Here is a 17,441-nt window from a genome sequence, read left to right as displayed (position 1 = left end):
CATAAACATGATATTTTGATGATTGTGATTAAAATTATATTAAAATTTTTATTTGATGAAACACAAACAAGATTTTTTTTGATTAATTATTAAAAAAGTTTCTTTTCTTTGTTTTTTTTTTTAAAATTTTTAAATTCAAAAAAGGAAATTATTTTATATCTTTATTCAAAAAGATTAATAAAATAGAAAAAAAGTCTTTGTTCATCCTAATACCACCACCCCAATTCAAATAATAATAAATAAAAGTAGTGAGAGCAAATATGTAAGTGGGGTGTATGTTAATATCTTTTGTTTGTGGTTGGTGTTTATATGTTCTCTTTTTTTGTTTTTTTAATAAATAATAAATCAATAAATATATATAATTTTTGTGTTTTGTTGTTGTTAAAATACCACAAAAAGATATTCATTTTAACTGACAATATTATTTATTGTATATTTGATTAACTAATTAGTAGTTGGTAATATTTATTAAAATAATTTTATTGGGTCAGTTATACAATCTTATTTTTTTTAATAATATAATATGTGAGATACAATATAAACCTCTCTCTTTCAATCAAATAATCCACACTCACACACATTTTTACTCATTAAAAAAAAAAAAGGTGAAGGAGGGTGTAATTTATTTAGTATGTATTAACCCCATTCAATTTTAAAAAAAAATAAAAAAAATATAGATCATGTGCTTTTATTTTTTTTGTTTATAATAATGAAATATAATCATATCATAAACAAGATTTAATGTGTGGAAAATATTAAAAAAAAAATGTTTTTATATATAATTGTTTTATCTCATATAACTTCAAAAATAATTAAAAAAAAAAAAAAAAAATAAAAAAAAACCACACACTCACTACCCCACACTCCCACACACACTCCCACACAAGTATCACACAAAAATCATAAATTTTTATATAAATATGTGCAAAAAAAAATAAAAAAAAATAAGGAAAAAAAAACAAGATTATGATCTTTTTCTTTTTCTTTCTTTATTTTTTTTTTTTTTTATTATTATTATTTTTTTTTTTTAACCATTATTTTTATTATATTTATATTAAAATAATAACATAATATTATTTTTATTTGTTTTAATACATAATAGCACAAAAAATAACAATACCACTATCAATAACCAACCAGCAATAATAAATAATTATTTTTATCTTTTATTTATATATACTACATATAATTTATTCTAATTTATTTATTTGAAATAGAGAAAAGGACCATTTTTAATCACCCTTTTTTATAAAACTATCTAATAATTTTTTATTTAAAATTTTTTAATTATAATTAAATATTTGATTAAATTTAAAATCAAAAAAAAAAAAATTTCATATATTTAATTTTTTTTTTGATTTTGTTGTATTTTTATTTGTAAATTATTTTTTTTATTTATTTATTTATTTATTTATTTATTTATTATTTATTTATTTATTTATTTTTGTATAATATATTTATTATAAATTCCTTTTTTTCGGAATAAAGTTTTTATTTATTTTGTATAAAAATATATGTTTTATATTTTAAAATTATAATTTGTATAATATGTATAAAAAAAAATGACCAATAATCAAAGCAATATCAATAATAATAATAATAATCAACATATAAATGATTATAATAACGATACTATAATTACTTTGGAATCAGATTTTAATAATTTTTGTATTTCAGATTCCCCAACTTGTGATAATAATAATAATAATAATAATAATAATAATAATAATAATAATAATAATAATAATAATATTATTAATAATATTAATAATAATATTGATAATAATATTAATAATAATTGTACAATAGAAAATCAAAATGATTATAATAACGAAATTGAAAAAATAATTGATGAAAATAAAAATATTGATATAATTCAATACCAACCAAAAAACTCAATCATTGAACAAACAATAATAGATGATTTTCATAGAAAGAGTATAAGATTAATAGATACACAATTTATAAAAAATAAAAACCCTCATAAATTTCAACAACAACAAATTCTAAATCAACAAAAACAACAATTTTACCAAAAACATCAACAACAATTACAACAACAACAACACCAACAATTACAACAACAAAAAAACTCTTATTACATTGATGACCCCCACAATCTCCACAAAAAAAAATTTAAAAAAAATGTAGAATCATTATGTGGCCCAATAATTTTACAAAACATTGTATTATATTCATTTTTTTTAATTATTATCGGTTCAGCTGAGGGCACATCTTGGGCACCTGAAATAAGAGTTGCTAATTTCGTTCCATGTAAGTAATAAAAACAATTATAATAATATTTTTAATTATTCTCATTTATATTAATAATTTTTCATTTTTAATAGATTGTGTAATGTGTATAGTTTTATTAGAAATAAATAGACTTCATAGAAAACCATTATTTAGAATTATTTTCCCCCTATATACCTCTAATGTTCCATTTGCATATATGTGTATTTTTTCAAGAGAAGCTCGTAAGTATAAAAAAAAAAAAAAAATTATTATAAAAATTTTTATTAATTATTTTTATAATATAGATGTCTTAATATCATTACTATTTTTTTCCAGTTGTCTATGTATATTTTTACAAAGTGGTATACCAGATTTAAGAAAACATATTTTAATATTTTGTGTAATATTTATGATCAATTACGGATGTTGTATTTTATTTATGGAATGGTTTTATATCGATACTACAGGAAGACAAGCTTATAGAGGCCGTGTTTTAAATCCAAGAATCCATTGGGGGGAAGAGGCAACAATATTAGTTAGTATGGCACTTTTAGGTTGTACCTTTATTGTTTTAGAAAGATTCATCAAGTCCTATGCAAAATGTGTCGCTGAACAACACTATCAAATCCAATGTTTAGAAAAAGAAAAAGAAAAATTAGAAAGTGAAATGAAACAAATCACATTAAAAAAAGTTGATTTAGATACACCAATCGAAAAAATAATGGATATTTTAAGATCAATGATTAATACATCGGGTATGTTTAATTATTCATATACAATAACCTATAAAATATACTAATATTATTTTATTTTTATAGAAAGTGAAAATGATAAAAGACAACTAATTAAAGTAATAGCAGTATTAGGTTCTAACAAACTATATGACCCAGATTTTAATTTTGAAACAAGTACAGATGATGCAGAAGTATATAATTGGTTGCAATCTATGTTAAATAGAGATGTTTCAAATACAAACAATAACGATAACCAATATCCAATCAATCTATGTTTACCATCTCCACCATTGACCCCAGTTTTATATAAGAATACCAACAAATTAAGTTCAAGTGGAATGATATTAAGAAGACTAAACCCAGAGATTTCGGTTTCAAACCAAGAGGTTCAAAATTTAATTGGTAACAACTATTTATCTTGGGATTTCCCTGTATTTAGACTATGTGAGATGACCAATGGCAATCCACTATTCTTCATGTCGTACTTTTTATTCTGCCGTCACAAATTCTTTGATAAATATAACATCAGTATGGATGTTTTCAAGTGCTTCATGAGAAAAATCGAAGAAGGATATGATTCAAATAACCCATACCACAACTCCACACATGCAACCGACGTTTTACAAAACCTTAACTTTTTCATCGAGAAATCAATTCGTAGATATTTAACCGAAATTGAATTTTTTTCAATGATATTAGCCGCAATAGTCCACGATTTTAAACATCCTGGTGTAAACAATCATTTCCAAATCAATTCAAAATCAAGATTAGCTCTCAAATATAACGATCGTTCAATATTAGAAAACTATCATCTCCATCAAGCATTCAAAATTATGAATGAAAAGGAATCCGGAATTCTTCATAGCTTTAGTGATTCAGTAAGAAAAGAAATTAGAGAAACAATCATTTCATTAGTACTCTCAACAGATATGGCAAACCATTTCGATTTGGTTGGTCGTTTCAAAAGCAAGATTAGTAGTGGAGGTAGTGGTTCATTTATTGGATGTAGCAAAAACGATAGATTGTTACTAATGCAAATTGCAATCAAATGTGCTGATGTTTCCAATCCATCTAAACCTTGGAATCTATACACTGAATGGGCACAAAGAGTAATGGAAGAATTTTACAAACAAGGTGATGAGGAAAGACAAAGAAATATGGATATCTCTGCCTTTATGGATAGAAACAAACCTGCAACCACCAAATGTCAGGTAAGCTTTATCAATTTATTTGTAGAACCAATATATGAAATTTGGTCTTCAGTATTCCCTGAATTTAAAGGTTGTCATCAAAATATTATATCAACAAAACCAGATGGGAGATTGAAAATCCAATATTAAACTCTACAAATAATAGTATAAGTTTATCGCATTCATTCATCTCAATAGTATAAAAAGATAACCCAATTCATAATTTATGAAAATATTTATATATTTAAGTATATATAGTTTTAATTAATTTATATATAAATAAAAAAACTAAAAAAAAAAAAATAAATATTAAAAATTAACATTTTTTTATTTATATATTATTTTTTCTATATTAATAAATAAAACAAAGATAGTCAAAATGAAGCTTACAATTTACTAGATTTTTAAATAATTATCAAGAACAACACCCAATAGATAGTGAAGAGGGATTCAATTATAAAAATATAATAGAAAAAAACAATGTTTAAATTTAAAAAAAACAATGTTCAATTTTTAAAAAAAAACAATGTTCAAATTTAAAAAAAAAACAATTTTTAAATTTAAAAAAAAAACAATGTTTAAATTTAAAAAAAAAAACAATGTTGAATTTAAAAAAAAAATAATGTTTAAATTTTAAAAAAACAATGTTTTAACTTTGAGTAACGTTATTCAAAGTTTAAACAATGTTGAATTTAAAAAAAAAAAAACCAATGTTTAAAATTAAATAGCGTTTTAATTTAAAAAAAAAATTATTTTTAATTTAAACTATCTTCATTATTCATATTGTTAATTAGTTTTTAAAACATATATTCATAACAGCACTTCACATCTTTATTTATTTTAAAATTGAATATAAAAATAAAAAATAATTAAAATATATAAAAATAAAACCTAAACAGTTAATAAAGTAAAATGACAAAATACTCTTATATTTTATCTCTTTTTATTTATTACTTAATTCATTTTTACATTACTTTGTTCGTAATAAAACTTTATATATAATCCCATTTACTAAAAAGTAAAAATAAAAAAAGATTAAAGGTCAATTTAAAAATATTTGTACTTTTATATAAATTTTTATTTTGTTATTATACTAATAAATTTTTTATTGATATTTATGTTTTATTTTATTTTTATATTGTTAAATTAATCAAAAAAAAAAAAATTTTAAAATATTTATTTAGTAGGATTGTTGTGAAGCTAATAATCAATTAATTTTATCTTGTATTACAAAATTGTGATTTTAGACAATATTGTTGAAAATAGACCTATTATACTATACTATTTAATTGATTTATCAATATCATATAAAAATACATATCTATATAGGTTTTTTTTTAAACACACCCACTTCCAAAAAAAAAAAACTTACTTTCATAATAGATCTTTAAAATAACCCACTAAATAATACACACACACTAAAATTAAATTAAATTGTAGTTTTCTTTTGATGATGAAAATATATAAATAAAAATAATAAATATCAATATGTATTTTTAATATAAGTGACATTTAAAATGTATTAATTTATAAAATATTGTTTTTTTTTCTAATGTATATATTTTTTCTCTTATTTCAAGATCCATAAATTTTTTAATCTTATCTAAATGATTTAATTTGATTTTTTTATTTCACAATTATAAAAATAAATTTGATAAAAAAAAAAATATTTAAAAAAAAATGGTAGATAATCATATTTTGATTGAATTTTGATAATTATTTTATTAAATATTGGTATTAAGCAAACTTTTATTTTTCTTTATACTAGTATTATTTTATAATAATTTTAATACTAATTTTATTAAATTAAAAAAAAGAAAAAAAAAAAAAAGAAAAAAAAAAAACTATTTTCTTTTTTATTTTATAAAAATCCTAATAATAAAATAAATAATAATTATAACTAATAATAATAATAATAATAATAGTAATAAATAAAAACAATACTGAATAACAATAATTATTTTTTATTTTTATTTCATTAAAACTCATTTAAATATATTTTTGATCAAAAAATGTCGCAAGTTGAATTAGATCAGTTTCAAGATTTAGGTAAATTTAGGAAATAAAATATTTTTTTATTAACATAATTAATTTATTTATTAATTTATTTTTTTCATTTTTTTATTTTTATAATTAAAGAAAATAAAAATGAAGATCAATTTCTTCAAGAGCAAACCCCCAATCAGCAAACAACTTTTAATTTAAATGAATTAAATTCATTTTCACCACCAATTAATCCAGAAAGAGAAAATAATGATAGCGATTATCCATCATCATCAATAGCAAATAATAATAATAATGCTAATAATTTTAACAATACGAATAATTTTAATAATATACTAAATTTAAATATTTTAAATAATTACAACAATAGCACATCTAATAACAATAATAACAATAACAATAAGAACCTAGTAATGGATAGTAATGAATCATTAAATTCAGCATTACACCACTCGAATATTTCATCCTCAGCACCCTATAATGAATTCTCAACTAAAAATTCAGTAGATGAAATTGTTTTCTTTTCAAAGCCACCCTCATTACAATCATTAGCATTTAGAATCGTTTCATCATGGGTATTTGGTTTAGTAAATATGGTAATTTTAATGCTATTCAATCCTTCACATCCTATGCAATTTATTTGGGGTGTATTATGTATTGGTTGTTGTATGACTGCTATTTTTGCCATTAGTTGGAGTTCACTACTATTAAAGTTCCCAATTTCATTTCTTATAATTTTTGCAACTACAATCTACTGGGTGGGAACTCCAATAACATGGGAAATTCTATATGTTATCAACCTCTATCCACCACCCATCGGTGTATTTACCTGCATTTTCCCATTCGAAGGTTTATCATTGGTCCTAGTATGTCTTTTAATTCCAAGAGCAATCCGTAATAAAAATGGTTTTAGAAAGAAGGTTATTACTGCATTTTCATCTTTAGTCGCACCTTACTTAAGTTTTGTTAGTGGGCTTATTTATTTCAGACTTTTCCAATACTCTAACAATATAGGACGTATTCTTTTACCACCTGTCTATACCGTTGTAATGAAAATTATTCAAATAGGTCTCGATATTATTTGTATTCGTTGTGCTCACTCTGGTTCAAATTTACTCATTATCATTGGTCGTATTATCGCATCATACTATTCATTTGCAGTCTTATCTTTTGTAAGAAATCCAGTATCTTTGATATCAGTTATTCTTTCAAAGTTTGGTTTGCACATTTTTATGTCTATTTTCATGGTGTACCCCAGCATAGAAAATAAAATCATTTCACTCTTACCCAAATCAATTATAGATTGGAAAGTATCTTTCGAAAAAGGTAATTTAGATAAAGAGGCAGCTAGTTTTGAAAGCAACTTGGATCCACATAACGAATTCGACAGAATGGCTTTAGAAAATGACCCAGTTTATTTCAAAATTCACAGTAAAGGTACTAACCTTTGGTTTTCTCAGTTCTCAGATCTTTTAGCAATCCTCATGGCTCTCACCGTCTATACTATGGGTAGATATGGTCCAACAAGTGCTCACTATAATAATATGTTTCCATTTAACAACGATACTTCAAAAGTAATGGGTCTAAATGATCACTTCCACTTGTTTTTAATTTATCTTACAATTTGTTTTGTAGCTTTGATTATAATCTATTCAAGTATGTGGTTTGCTTTAAATAAAATCATCAAAACATTGGAGTTAAAGAAAATAGCTGCCCTTGTTAGTGTAAATTGGTTCCCATTAAATCACTTTTACGTATCATGTATCAACTTTATGATGGCTTATGTAATTGTCGTGGTAGCTCTTATGCCTGATTTGTTCTACATCCCTGGAATTGACTTTTGGAATACTTCAAATTAAAAACTTTATTTATATAATTCCATATTTGTTAGTGGAATAACATAAAAAAAAAAAAATTATAATAAATTAAAAAAAAAAATTAAAAATCAAAAAAAAAAAAAAAAAAAAAATCAAAAATTTTTTTTTTCACACTTTTCGAAATTGATTAAATATTTGCATTATTTTCAAAGTATGATCAATCATTTGTTCATATAACTGCGATGTAATTAAACGAAGAATAAATATTTCCTAAATAAAATATTTTGTTTTATATGTTGGTTATTCAAATAAAATTTTAAAATTACCCCCACTTTTTTTTAAACCCCACTTTTTTTAAAATAGATTTTGATTTAATTAAATAAGTGTTTTTAATGGATTATTTATTTAAATTAAATGTAAATAAAAGAGAACTTAGTTTCCAAAATAAAAAAAATAAAAAATAAAAAATTTTGTTTGCATATAAAATTTCATGAACAAATTATTATAATAATATGATCCAAAAAATGAACCAAATACGCAAATAGATATTTTAATACAGAAAAAAAAAAAAAAAAAAAAAAAATTATAAAAAAAAAAATAAATGGCACAAAGTTGGGTTTATTTCTTTTAAATAATTTTAAAAATAAAATAAAAAAAAAATTTTTAAAAATTTAAAAAAAAATTATAATAATTTTTTTCATAAAGAAAAAAAAAAATAACTATTTTTATTTTATAATTATACATTATACAATATCATATCTATTTATTTATTTATTTATTTATTTTTTCATATTACATTTTTTATTTAGCTATAAAAATAAATAAAAAATATATATAGTTTTTTTTTTTTTTTTAATAAAACGCACCAAAAAAAAATAAAAAAAACAAAAAATAAAAAATATTCATCAAAAAAAAATTATTAAAAATTAAATACCAACATCACAATTGTATATTATTTTTTAAAATTATAATTTAGAAATATATAGTTTTTAAATTATTGTACTTTTTATATATTCCTTTCAAAAAACTTATTTATATATTACACTAAATATTATTTAAATAATTTTTAGAAAAAAAACATTACAAAATGGTAAGATATCATTGATTTTTATTTTTTTTATTTTTTAATTTTTTATATTTTTTTAAAAAAGTATTCTAACAAAACTTTTATTTATTTAAACAACTATAGTCAAAAAAAGTTCAAGCAAAACAAGGTACAGATGATCTTGTTATGCTTCCAAAGATCTCTGAAGAAGAAATTTGTGAAAATTTAAAAAAAAGATATATGAATGATTTTATTTATGTAAGTTTTTAAATATTACAGCATAATAATATAAAAAATAATAGATAATAGTATGATACTATTAATAATAAAAATCATAATAGTTTTGTAATTATTAAATACTAATCAAAAATATTTTCTTTTTTTTTTTTCAATTTAGACAAATATTGGTCCAGTATTAATTTCAGTAAATCCATTTAGAAATTTAGGTAATTCAGGTCCAGATTATGTAGAAGCATATAGAGGTAAACATGCACAAGAAGTACCACCACATGTATATCAATTAGCAGAATCAGCATACAGAGCAATGAAAAATGATCAAGAGAATCAATGTGTTATTATTTCAGGTGAATCTGGTGCAGGTAAAACTGAAGCAGCAAAACTTATTATGGGTTATGTTAGTGCAGTTAGTGGTAGCACAGAAAAAGTCGAATATGTAAAACACGTTATTTTAGAATCTAATCCACTTTTAGAAGCATTTGGTAATGCAAAGACCCTTCGTAATAACAATAGTTCACGTTTCGGCAAATACTTTGAAATTCAATTCGATAAGGCTGGTGATCCAGTTGGTGGTAAAATTTACAACTATCTTTTAGAAAAGAGTCGTGTTGTCTATCAAAACAATGGTGAACGTAATTTCCATATTTTCTATCAATTATTAGCTGGTGCATCTGCTCAAGAAAAAAGAGATTATGTATTAAGTGGTCCAGAAAACTTTTACTATCTTAACCAATCAGAATGTTATTCAGTCGATGGTGTCAATGATGCAGCTGATTATGCTGAAGTTCGTAGTGCTATGGATACCATTGGTCTCACCAAAGAAGAACAAGATAGTGTCATTAGAATTGTTGCATGTGTTTTACACATTGGTAATATTTATTTCATTGAAGATGACAAGGGTAATGCTCAAGTTTATGACCCAAACGCTCTCGAATTAGCTGCTTCTATGTTATGTATTGATTCTGCCACACTTCAAAATGCTATTTTATTCCGTGTTATTAATACTGGTGGTGCCGGTGGTACATCAAATCGTCGTTCAACTTATAATGTCCCACAAAATGTAGAACAAGCCAATGGTACCAGAGATGCTCTTGCTAGAACCATTTACGATCGTTTATTCACTTGGTTGGTAGAAAGAGTAAATCAATCACTCAGCTACTACAAATCACCATTCCAAAATGTAATTGGTATTTTAGATATTTTCGGTTTTGAAATTTTCGAAAAGAACGGTTTCGAACAATTCTGTATCAATTTTGTCAATGAAAAACTTCAACAATTCTTTATCGAACTTACCTTAAAGGCTGAACAAGAAGAATACGTTCGTGAAGGTATCAAATGGGAACCAATTAAATATTTCAACAATCAAATTGTATGCGATCTCATTGAAGGTAAATCACCACCAGGTATTTTCAGTATTTTAGATGATATTTGTAGTACTCTCCATGCACAATCGACCGGTACTGATCAAAAGTTCTTAGAGAAAATGGCTGGTTTCTTTGATGGTCATCTCCATTGGAGAGGTATGACTGGTGCTTTTGCTATTAAACATTATGCTGGTGAAGTAACTTATGAAGCTGAAGGTTTCAGTGATAAGAATAAAGATACTCTCTTCTCTGATCTTATTGAAGCCGTCCAATGCAGTAAAATGCCTTTCTTAGTTTCATTATTTAGCGAAGATACTTCTGGTCTTCAAAAGAAAAGACCAACTACTGCTGGTTTCAAAATTAAAAACAGTGCAGCTGAATTAATGAAAGCTCTTGCTCAATGTACACCACATTATATTAGGTAAATATTAATATTTATTAATAATAAAATTAAAAATAAAAATATTAATAGTTTTTTTTTTTTTAGATGTATTAAACCAAATGAAACTAAAAAAGCTAAAGATTGGGAAGGTAGTAGAGTTAAACATCAAGTTCAATATTTAGGTCTTTTAGAAAATGTTAGAGTTCGTAGAGCTGGTTTTGCATATCGTGCTCCATTCGAACGTTTCCTTAGACGTTATAAAAAATTATCATCAAAAACATGGGGTCTTTGGGGTGAATGGAAAGGTGATGCTTTAGAGGGTGCCAAAACTATTCTTCAAGATTTAAATTTAGAACAAGGACAATGGCAAATGGGTAAAACTAAAGTTTTCATTCGTCATCCAGAAACTGTTTTCCACTTAGAAGAAATGTTAGACAAAAAAGATTTCGATTGTACTGCTCGTATTCAAAAAGCTTTCCGTAATTGGAAAGCCAAGAAACACTCATTAGAACAAAGAGCTCAAATCGCTCATATGTTTAAAGATAAAAAAGAAAGACAAAGAAATTCAATTGATAGAAAATTCACATCAGATTATATGGACTTTGATAATCAATTTGGTATTCATGAAGCCATGATGAATGCTCAAAAGAAAGAAAGAATAGTTTTCGCTGACACTGTTACTAAAATCGATCGTCGTGGTAAAACTAAACCTTATGAAATGGTTGTTACCGATCAATCTATCTATTTTATCGAAAAATCAATTAAAAAGAAGGTTTTGGTTCATACTTTAATCCGTCAAGTTTCAGTACGTGATATTAGAGGTGTCTCAATTTCAACTCTTTCAGATAATATTGTAGTATTCCATTTCCCAGAGTATGACCAAGTCGTCGAAAATGATAAAAAGACTGAACTCATTATCGTTCTTGTAGAATATTATAAAGCTCTTACAGGTAGTCAATTAAATGTTACTTTTTCAGATAGAATTAATTATACTTTGAAGAAAGGTGAACAAAAAGAAATTAGTTTCCAAAAGAATGAACAATGCCCAACTGCAGTCACCAAGAAAGGTGGTAAAGGTTTGGTTTGCACCATCGCTACTGGTTTACCAAGTTCAACTGATTCAACTCCAAAGAATTATAATCCAAATTCTATGACCTCTGCTGCTCGTCCACCAGCTAATGCTGGTAGAGGTCGTGGTGCTATGCCATCAGGTGCAGGTGCATCAAGATCATTACCATCACAACCACAACAACCACAACAACCACAACAACCACAACGTCAAATGCCACAACCAGGAGGTATGCCACAACCAGGAGGTGTTCCAGGTGGAAGAGGTGCTCCAATGGGTGGTCAAGCCCCACGTCAAATGCCAGTTCCACAACAACAACAAGCTCCACGTCAAATGCCAGTTCCACAACAACAACCACAACAACAACAAGCTCCACGTCAATTACCACAACCAGGCGGAATGCCACAACCAGGTGGTAGAGGTGCTCCAATGGGTGCTGGTAGAGGTGCTCCAGCCGGTGCTGGTGCAAGACCATTACCAACTGCAAAACCAGCTGCTCCAGCAAGACCACAATTAAAAGCCCTTTATGATTATGATGCTACATCTGGTGATGAATTATCATTTAAAGAAGGTGATATATTATTTGTAGTTCAAAAAGATCAAGGTGGTTGGAGTGAATGTGAATTAAGAGGTCGTAAAGGGTGGTGTCCTACCAGTTATACTGCACCAATGTAAGAGTGTAAAAAAAAAAAAGTATAAAATAATAGGTAGTTTTTAAAAAATAATAAAATAATTATTTATATAAATAATAACAAAAAAAAAATAATAAAATAAAATGTAAAAATAAATTAAATTTCTAAATTAAACATCTATTTTTTTAAAAAAATTTTTTTTTTATTTTTATAATTTTAATATAAATCAATCAACTGGCAATTCAATTGTAAAGTGTTTTTTTATTTTAATTTATTTTTTAAATAAATTTTTTTTTTTTTTCATTAACAGAAAAGTATTTTTTTTAAATTTTTTTTTTTATTTTTTTATTTTTATTTCACAACAAACAAATTTTTTATTTTGGTTTTTGTGTGACAAATAAAAAATGGAAGATAATGATAAATTATTTTTTAAAGTTTTTAGAAATACTGTAATCAGAAATAAAATATTTTCATATATAAAAACTGATTCTAATAATGGAACTATGAAATATAACACAATTATATCATTAGAGTGGATGGTCAAAAAGAACTTATATTCAATGATTATTGATAAAATTAAATCAAAACAGAATTTGTGGGTAACACATAAATCAGTCCAACAATTAATATCAAATAATGAACAATACATATTAGAGATACTTTTCAAAAGATACTTTATTCAAAAGAATCCAGATGATAATATGGTTGTAAATGGAATAAAAGAATGTAACCCAATTTTAGAAATGGATTTTATTTATGAATCGGTAGTGCTCGACTCTGTCCCAGTTTTAAAGCTTTTTTTAAAGCTAATTAGCGAAAATAATTTATTAAATCCATTGTTAAATAAATGGTATAAAGGCATAGTCTTTAAAAAAAAAAATAGTTTATTGGGAATAGCAATTGCTAATGGTAGCTTTCAAGTAGCAGAGTATTTATTAACAAACAATAAATTAAATTGGTACAATAAATCGGGAATTGCAGAAGAGTTAATTACTGTAATATGTCGAAAATACATCAATATGTCAGTAGGAAAAAATGAAGATAATCAACCAAGATACGAACCACCATTATTGCTCGATCGTTTTTCAATTATCCATACTACAGATTTTGAATCTGGTATTGAAACTGATATACAAAATGTTGATTTAAAATCCAAAATGGTTAATGAATTACGTGGGCTTTTAAAAGAACTCACAAGAAAATATTTAGTTTTAAAAAAAATTCCAAAATATCGCCGAGGATGGGAAAATTATCAAAAAGAAAAATTAAACATAGAGTTTTTATATAAATATTTTGAAAAAGTTTTCAGGTTTGTTGAAAAAAATTTAAATTTTAAATTAGAAAAATTGGTATATTATACTTCAATTTCCCCGCTCTTTAAAAACTGTTCAGGAATCAAAATAGTTAACTTTTGTTTATCAGTAATTTGTTTAAAAACTTGTAATACCAACCTGTTTGGCAAAGTTAATAGCTATTTTTTACCAGAAAAAGCACATCTGTTTTCAAACCCACTAGATATAGAATATTATGCTGATTATTTATTTTATAATAATAAACTAGAGCTATTTAATGAACATTTTTTAAAAAACTCACCTCATTCATTATTATTGGTTCAAAATTTTTACAATTTAACTTTTGTAAACTTTTCAATTCCTGCTTTTTATACACTTATGACATTCGGTAATACGGAAACATTCATAGTACCAAGAGAAGATTTTAAAAAAACATGCTTTACAGTTTATCCATCTATAAAAATATTGCAATTCTTTCAATTTATTTCAAGAATGGGAACTAATATTGCTATACCTTGGAAATCGATTTTTGAACATTTAATAAACAACTATCCCTATGATACAATCAATTTCTTAATTTCAAACTCGGATTTAATAAAAACCAATTTTGAAGAATGGTCCAATGGTAAAAGATCTGCACATCTATCAAGTATTTTCTGGAGCTCAAATTTAAAAACTGGGGTTCTAGATGAAAGGTTTATCGATTTGTTTTTAAAATACCACAAACCATCAATAAAAGACCATGAAAGACCACCTTATAATTTAAGCAAGGATTTAAAAATTAAATTGGTGAACTATTTGGTCAAATTAAAGCCATCAATTATTTTAAAAAATCAAAATCTATCAATAGATTTGTTAATTGTTAGTTTATTTAAACTTAAAAAGGAATATAGTTTACAAGAGATAATTGAAATATACATATCTTTAGATAAAAATGGAATCAAATCAATTTTAAGTAGCACCTTTACATCAGCTTTTTCAGTCATGAATACCCCATATAATTATTTTTATAATAGTGGCAATAGATCAATGGTAATCAATGATAATCTCAACGCTACATTGGAAAACCGCCTTTTTGAAGATTTTATTTTAGATGAAATATTTAAAGAAGATTCTAATAGTGGTTATAAAGACTTAATTTTAATTTTTAGAACAATTAATGGTATTTGCGATGATGAAGATGATGCACAATATTATCTTAAGTTTAGCAAGCACATAGATTTAATTAGATACCTCAGCTTTAACTTTTCATTGTTTTCTCAAACATCAGCAATTGGAAATAGTATAATAATACCAATTATTAACAGACTAATCAATCAAGTTAATATTTATGATAATCAAAAGGAGTCAGAGCTTGAAATTATTTCTTTTATTAACTCTTTATCATTCAAGTTGTTGCAAAAAAATATTATTGAATTTTTAGTATCATGTGTAAAAAAAAATTGTATGATTCTATTTAAATTCTTTTTAAATAAGTATTTTGCATCATTTGAAGAGTTAAGCGAATATTATCCTTTATTCAAAAAAGACTCAGATATTCAAAAAATAATAAAAGAATACAGAACAAAGATCTCCTATGGTAGAAATTGGGAAATTTCTAGAATATCAAATATGTTAGAAGGAAATAATCCCCCAGCACAATCCTTACTTTCCAAATTGTTTTATTATAAAGAATTTGATATCGCAATAAATTGGCTTTCAAGAAAACATCTATTACCTTTAAAACTATATAAGGAAAGAGTTTTTGGGAAATTATTTAAACATGTGCATGACATTGATAAATTTGAATATTTTTACAATGTATTGGGCTCTAAACTTCAACTGTTTTCTGTCGGATCAATTATTTTTTTAAAAAAATATCATCGTTTTGATATCATCAAACACTTTATTAAGAAATCAATTTTTAGACTGGATGATGATACTTACTACTTTTTAATAATGAATTGTAGTGGATTTCCAAACTCTATTAAAAATGAATTCTTAAAAGAAGAGAAAAGAAGAATAATTATTCTTGATAAAGTTGACAAACAACCAAAAAGAAAGAACTATTCAAATTATTTAAATTATTTAAAAAGCTTTTTAATTTTCAATGGAATTTCCAGTGCAGCATTTATATCGTTCTATTTTGCTTACAAGTATGAAATAGCAAGATACCTGCTCTGTGGATCAGTTGGCGGTTTAGTTTTAAAAAGATTATATTACTTTTCGTCTTTTAACCATTTATGGAAAATAATTTATTTTTTTGATTAAAGAAAAAAAAAAAATTAAATAAAATACCTTAATTAAAAAGGTTGTTGTAAAAATAAAATTAATAATAGTGATATAAATAATGATTATATAATTTATTCATTTTCATTAAATTTATTAAAATAATTAATAATTTAAATTTTTTTATTTTTTAAATTTTTTTTTTTATTTTACAAAAAAAGATCTTTTTTCTTTATTTGTTAACTAAATCTAAAACTAAAAAAATAAGGTAGTTAGATAATTTAAATAAAAAAAATAAAATAAAACTAAATCAAAGTTTTAATTTTGGAAAAATGTAACTTTATTATTTTCTTAATGTTCACCACTCTCACTAATTTATCACCAACACCAATTTCTTCAATATTTGCATACCACTTGCATATCAAAGATCTCTTCTTGGAATTTTTTACAAATCTATGGACCCCAATACACAATTAATACCACTTTCAATCATCTCTAAGAAAATAAATTTGATAGTATTAGTAATTGTACTAACACCACCAGATTTTATTATTCAACATTGATAGTTGATTATACCACGCTTTTTGTGGTGCAGATGAATTGTTTTCACCACCTGTCAATCGACCATGGATCTTTTCCATTTATTGATACCAAATAGTTTTTAGAGATGATAATGAAAGAAGTGTTAAATGTATGGAGTATCACAGACTTGCAAAAAAAATCCTCTTGGATATACAAGTGGTATATCAATACCCAAATCATTGAGCATTTCAAATATTTGAAGAAATAAGTGTTGGTGTATAATTTAAAAAAAAAAAAAAAATGAAAATAAATAAATAAAAGTTGCTAAACAAAAAAAAAATTAAAAAAATAAAAAAAATTTATATAAAGATAAAAATAATAATAAAATTAATATTAAAAAAAAAAAAAAATAAAAAAAAAATAAATAACTTTTTTTATAACTATTATTTATTTTTTTATTTATTTAATTATTTTTTATTTTATTTATTTAATTAAATATATAAATAAATTATATAATTTTTCTAAGCATATTATAGTGCCATATTTAAAAAGTTGCTTTTAATATCTATAAAATTTTTTTTTACAATAATTAAAATAAATTTGCTTCACCATTTTGTGTGAAAAATAAAAAATCAAGATAATTATCTTTTTTTAATATTTTGAGAAAAAAAAAAAATAAAATATGATTTTTTTTTTTTTAATATTGTGAT

At 23.9% G+C, this 17,441-nt stretch overlaps 4 protein-coding genes across 4 annotated transcripts in view; all 4 read left to right on the top strand.

Annotated features, from left to right (window-relative positions):
• Positions 1 to 1,562: 1,562 nt before the first annotated feature.
• Positions 1,563 to 4,309, top strand: Pde4 (uncharacterized protein; the record flags this gene model as incomplete). Its single annotated transcript, XM_003286628.1, has 4 exons — positions 1,563 to 2,274; positions 2,349 to 2,477; positions 2,541 to 2,990; positions 3,054 to 4,309. The coding sequence occupies 4 exons, from the start codon at positions 1,563 to 1,565 to the stop codon at positions 4,307 to 4,309; spliced, it is 2,547 nt and encodes an 848-aa protein (XP_003286676.1).
• Positions 4,310 to 6,171: 1,862 nt separating this feature from the next.
• On the top strand, positions 6,172 to 8,022 carry DICPUDRAFT_77535 (uncharacterized protein; the record flags this gene model as incomplete). The annotated part of the gene is made up of 2 exons (XM_003286627.1): positions 6,172 to 6,208; positions 6,299 to 8,022. The coding sequence occupies 2 exons, from the start codon at positions 6,172 to 6,174 to the stop codon at positions 8,020 to 8,022; spliced, it is 1,761 nt and encodes a 586-aa protein (XP_003286675.1).
• Positions 8,023 to 8,753: 731 nt separating this feature from the next.
• On the top strand, positions 8,754 to 12,888 carry DICPUDRAFT_46917 (myosin IB). Its single transcript, XM_003286626.1, has 4 exons — positions 8,754 to 9,070; positions 9,170 to 9,283; positions 9,423 to 11,047; positions 11,114 to 12,888. The coding sequence occupies exons 1-4, from the start codon at positions 9,068 to 9,070 to the stop codon at positions 12,750 to 12,752; spliced, it is 3,381 nt and encodes a 1,126-aa protein (XP_003286674.1). The 5' UTR covers positions 8,754 to 9,067; the 3' UTR covers positions 12,753 to 12,888.
• Positions 12,889 to 13,113: 225 nt separating this feature from the next.
• DICPUDRAFT_150653 (uncharacterized protein) overlaps positions 13,114 to 17,441 on the top strand; it is a gene marked incomplete at both ends in the record, with an annotated part of 5,168 nt that continues 840 nt past the window's right edge. The window contains one exon of the mRNA XM_003286625.1: positions 13,114 to 16,136. Within this exon, the coding sequence (XP_003286673.1) occupies positions 13,114 to 16,136 (3,023 nt within the window). The remainder of the gene's footprint in view (positions 16,137 to 17,441) is intronic.

The sequence above is a fragment of the Dictyostelium purpureum genome (genome assembly GCF_000190715.1).
Source record: "Dictyostelium purpureum unplaced genomic scaffold DICPUscaffold_76, whole genome shotgun sequence".
NCBI classification, from domain to species: domain Eukaryota; phylum Evosea; class Eumycetozoa; order Dictyosteliales; family Dictyosteliaceae; genus Dictyostelium; species Dictyostelium purpureum.
The sequence above is the reverse complement of the archived record's forward strand: the minus strand, read 5'-3'. Positions and strand labels throughout refer to the sequence as shown.

Bases quoted from the DNA above. Each gene is read 5' to 3' on its own strand.
- DICPUDRAFT_46917 (XM_003286626.1), top strand. The intron at 9,284-9,422 runs GTAAGTTTTTAA...TTTTCAATTTAG, and splicing joins ATATGAATGATTTTATTTAT to ACAAATATTGGTCCAGTATT. The intron at 11,048-11,113 runs GTAAATATTAAT...TTTTTTTTTTAG, and splicing joins TGTACACCACATTATATTAG to ATGTATTAAACCAAATGAAA.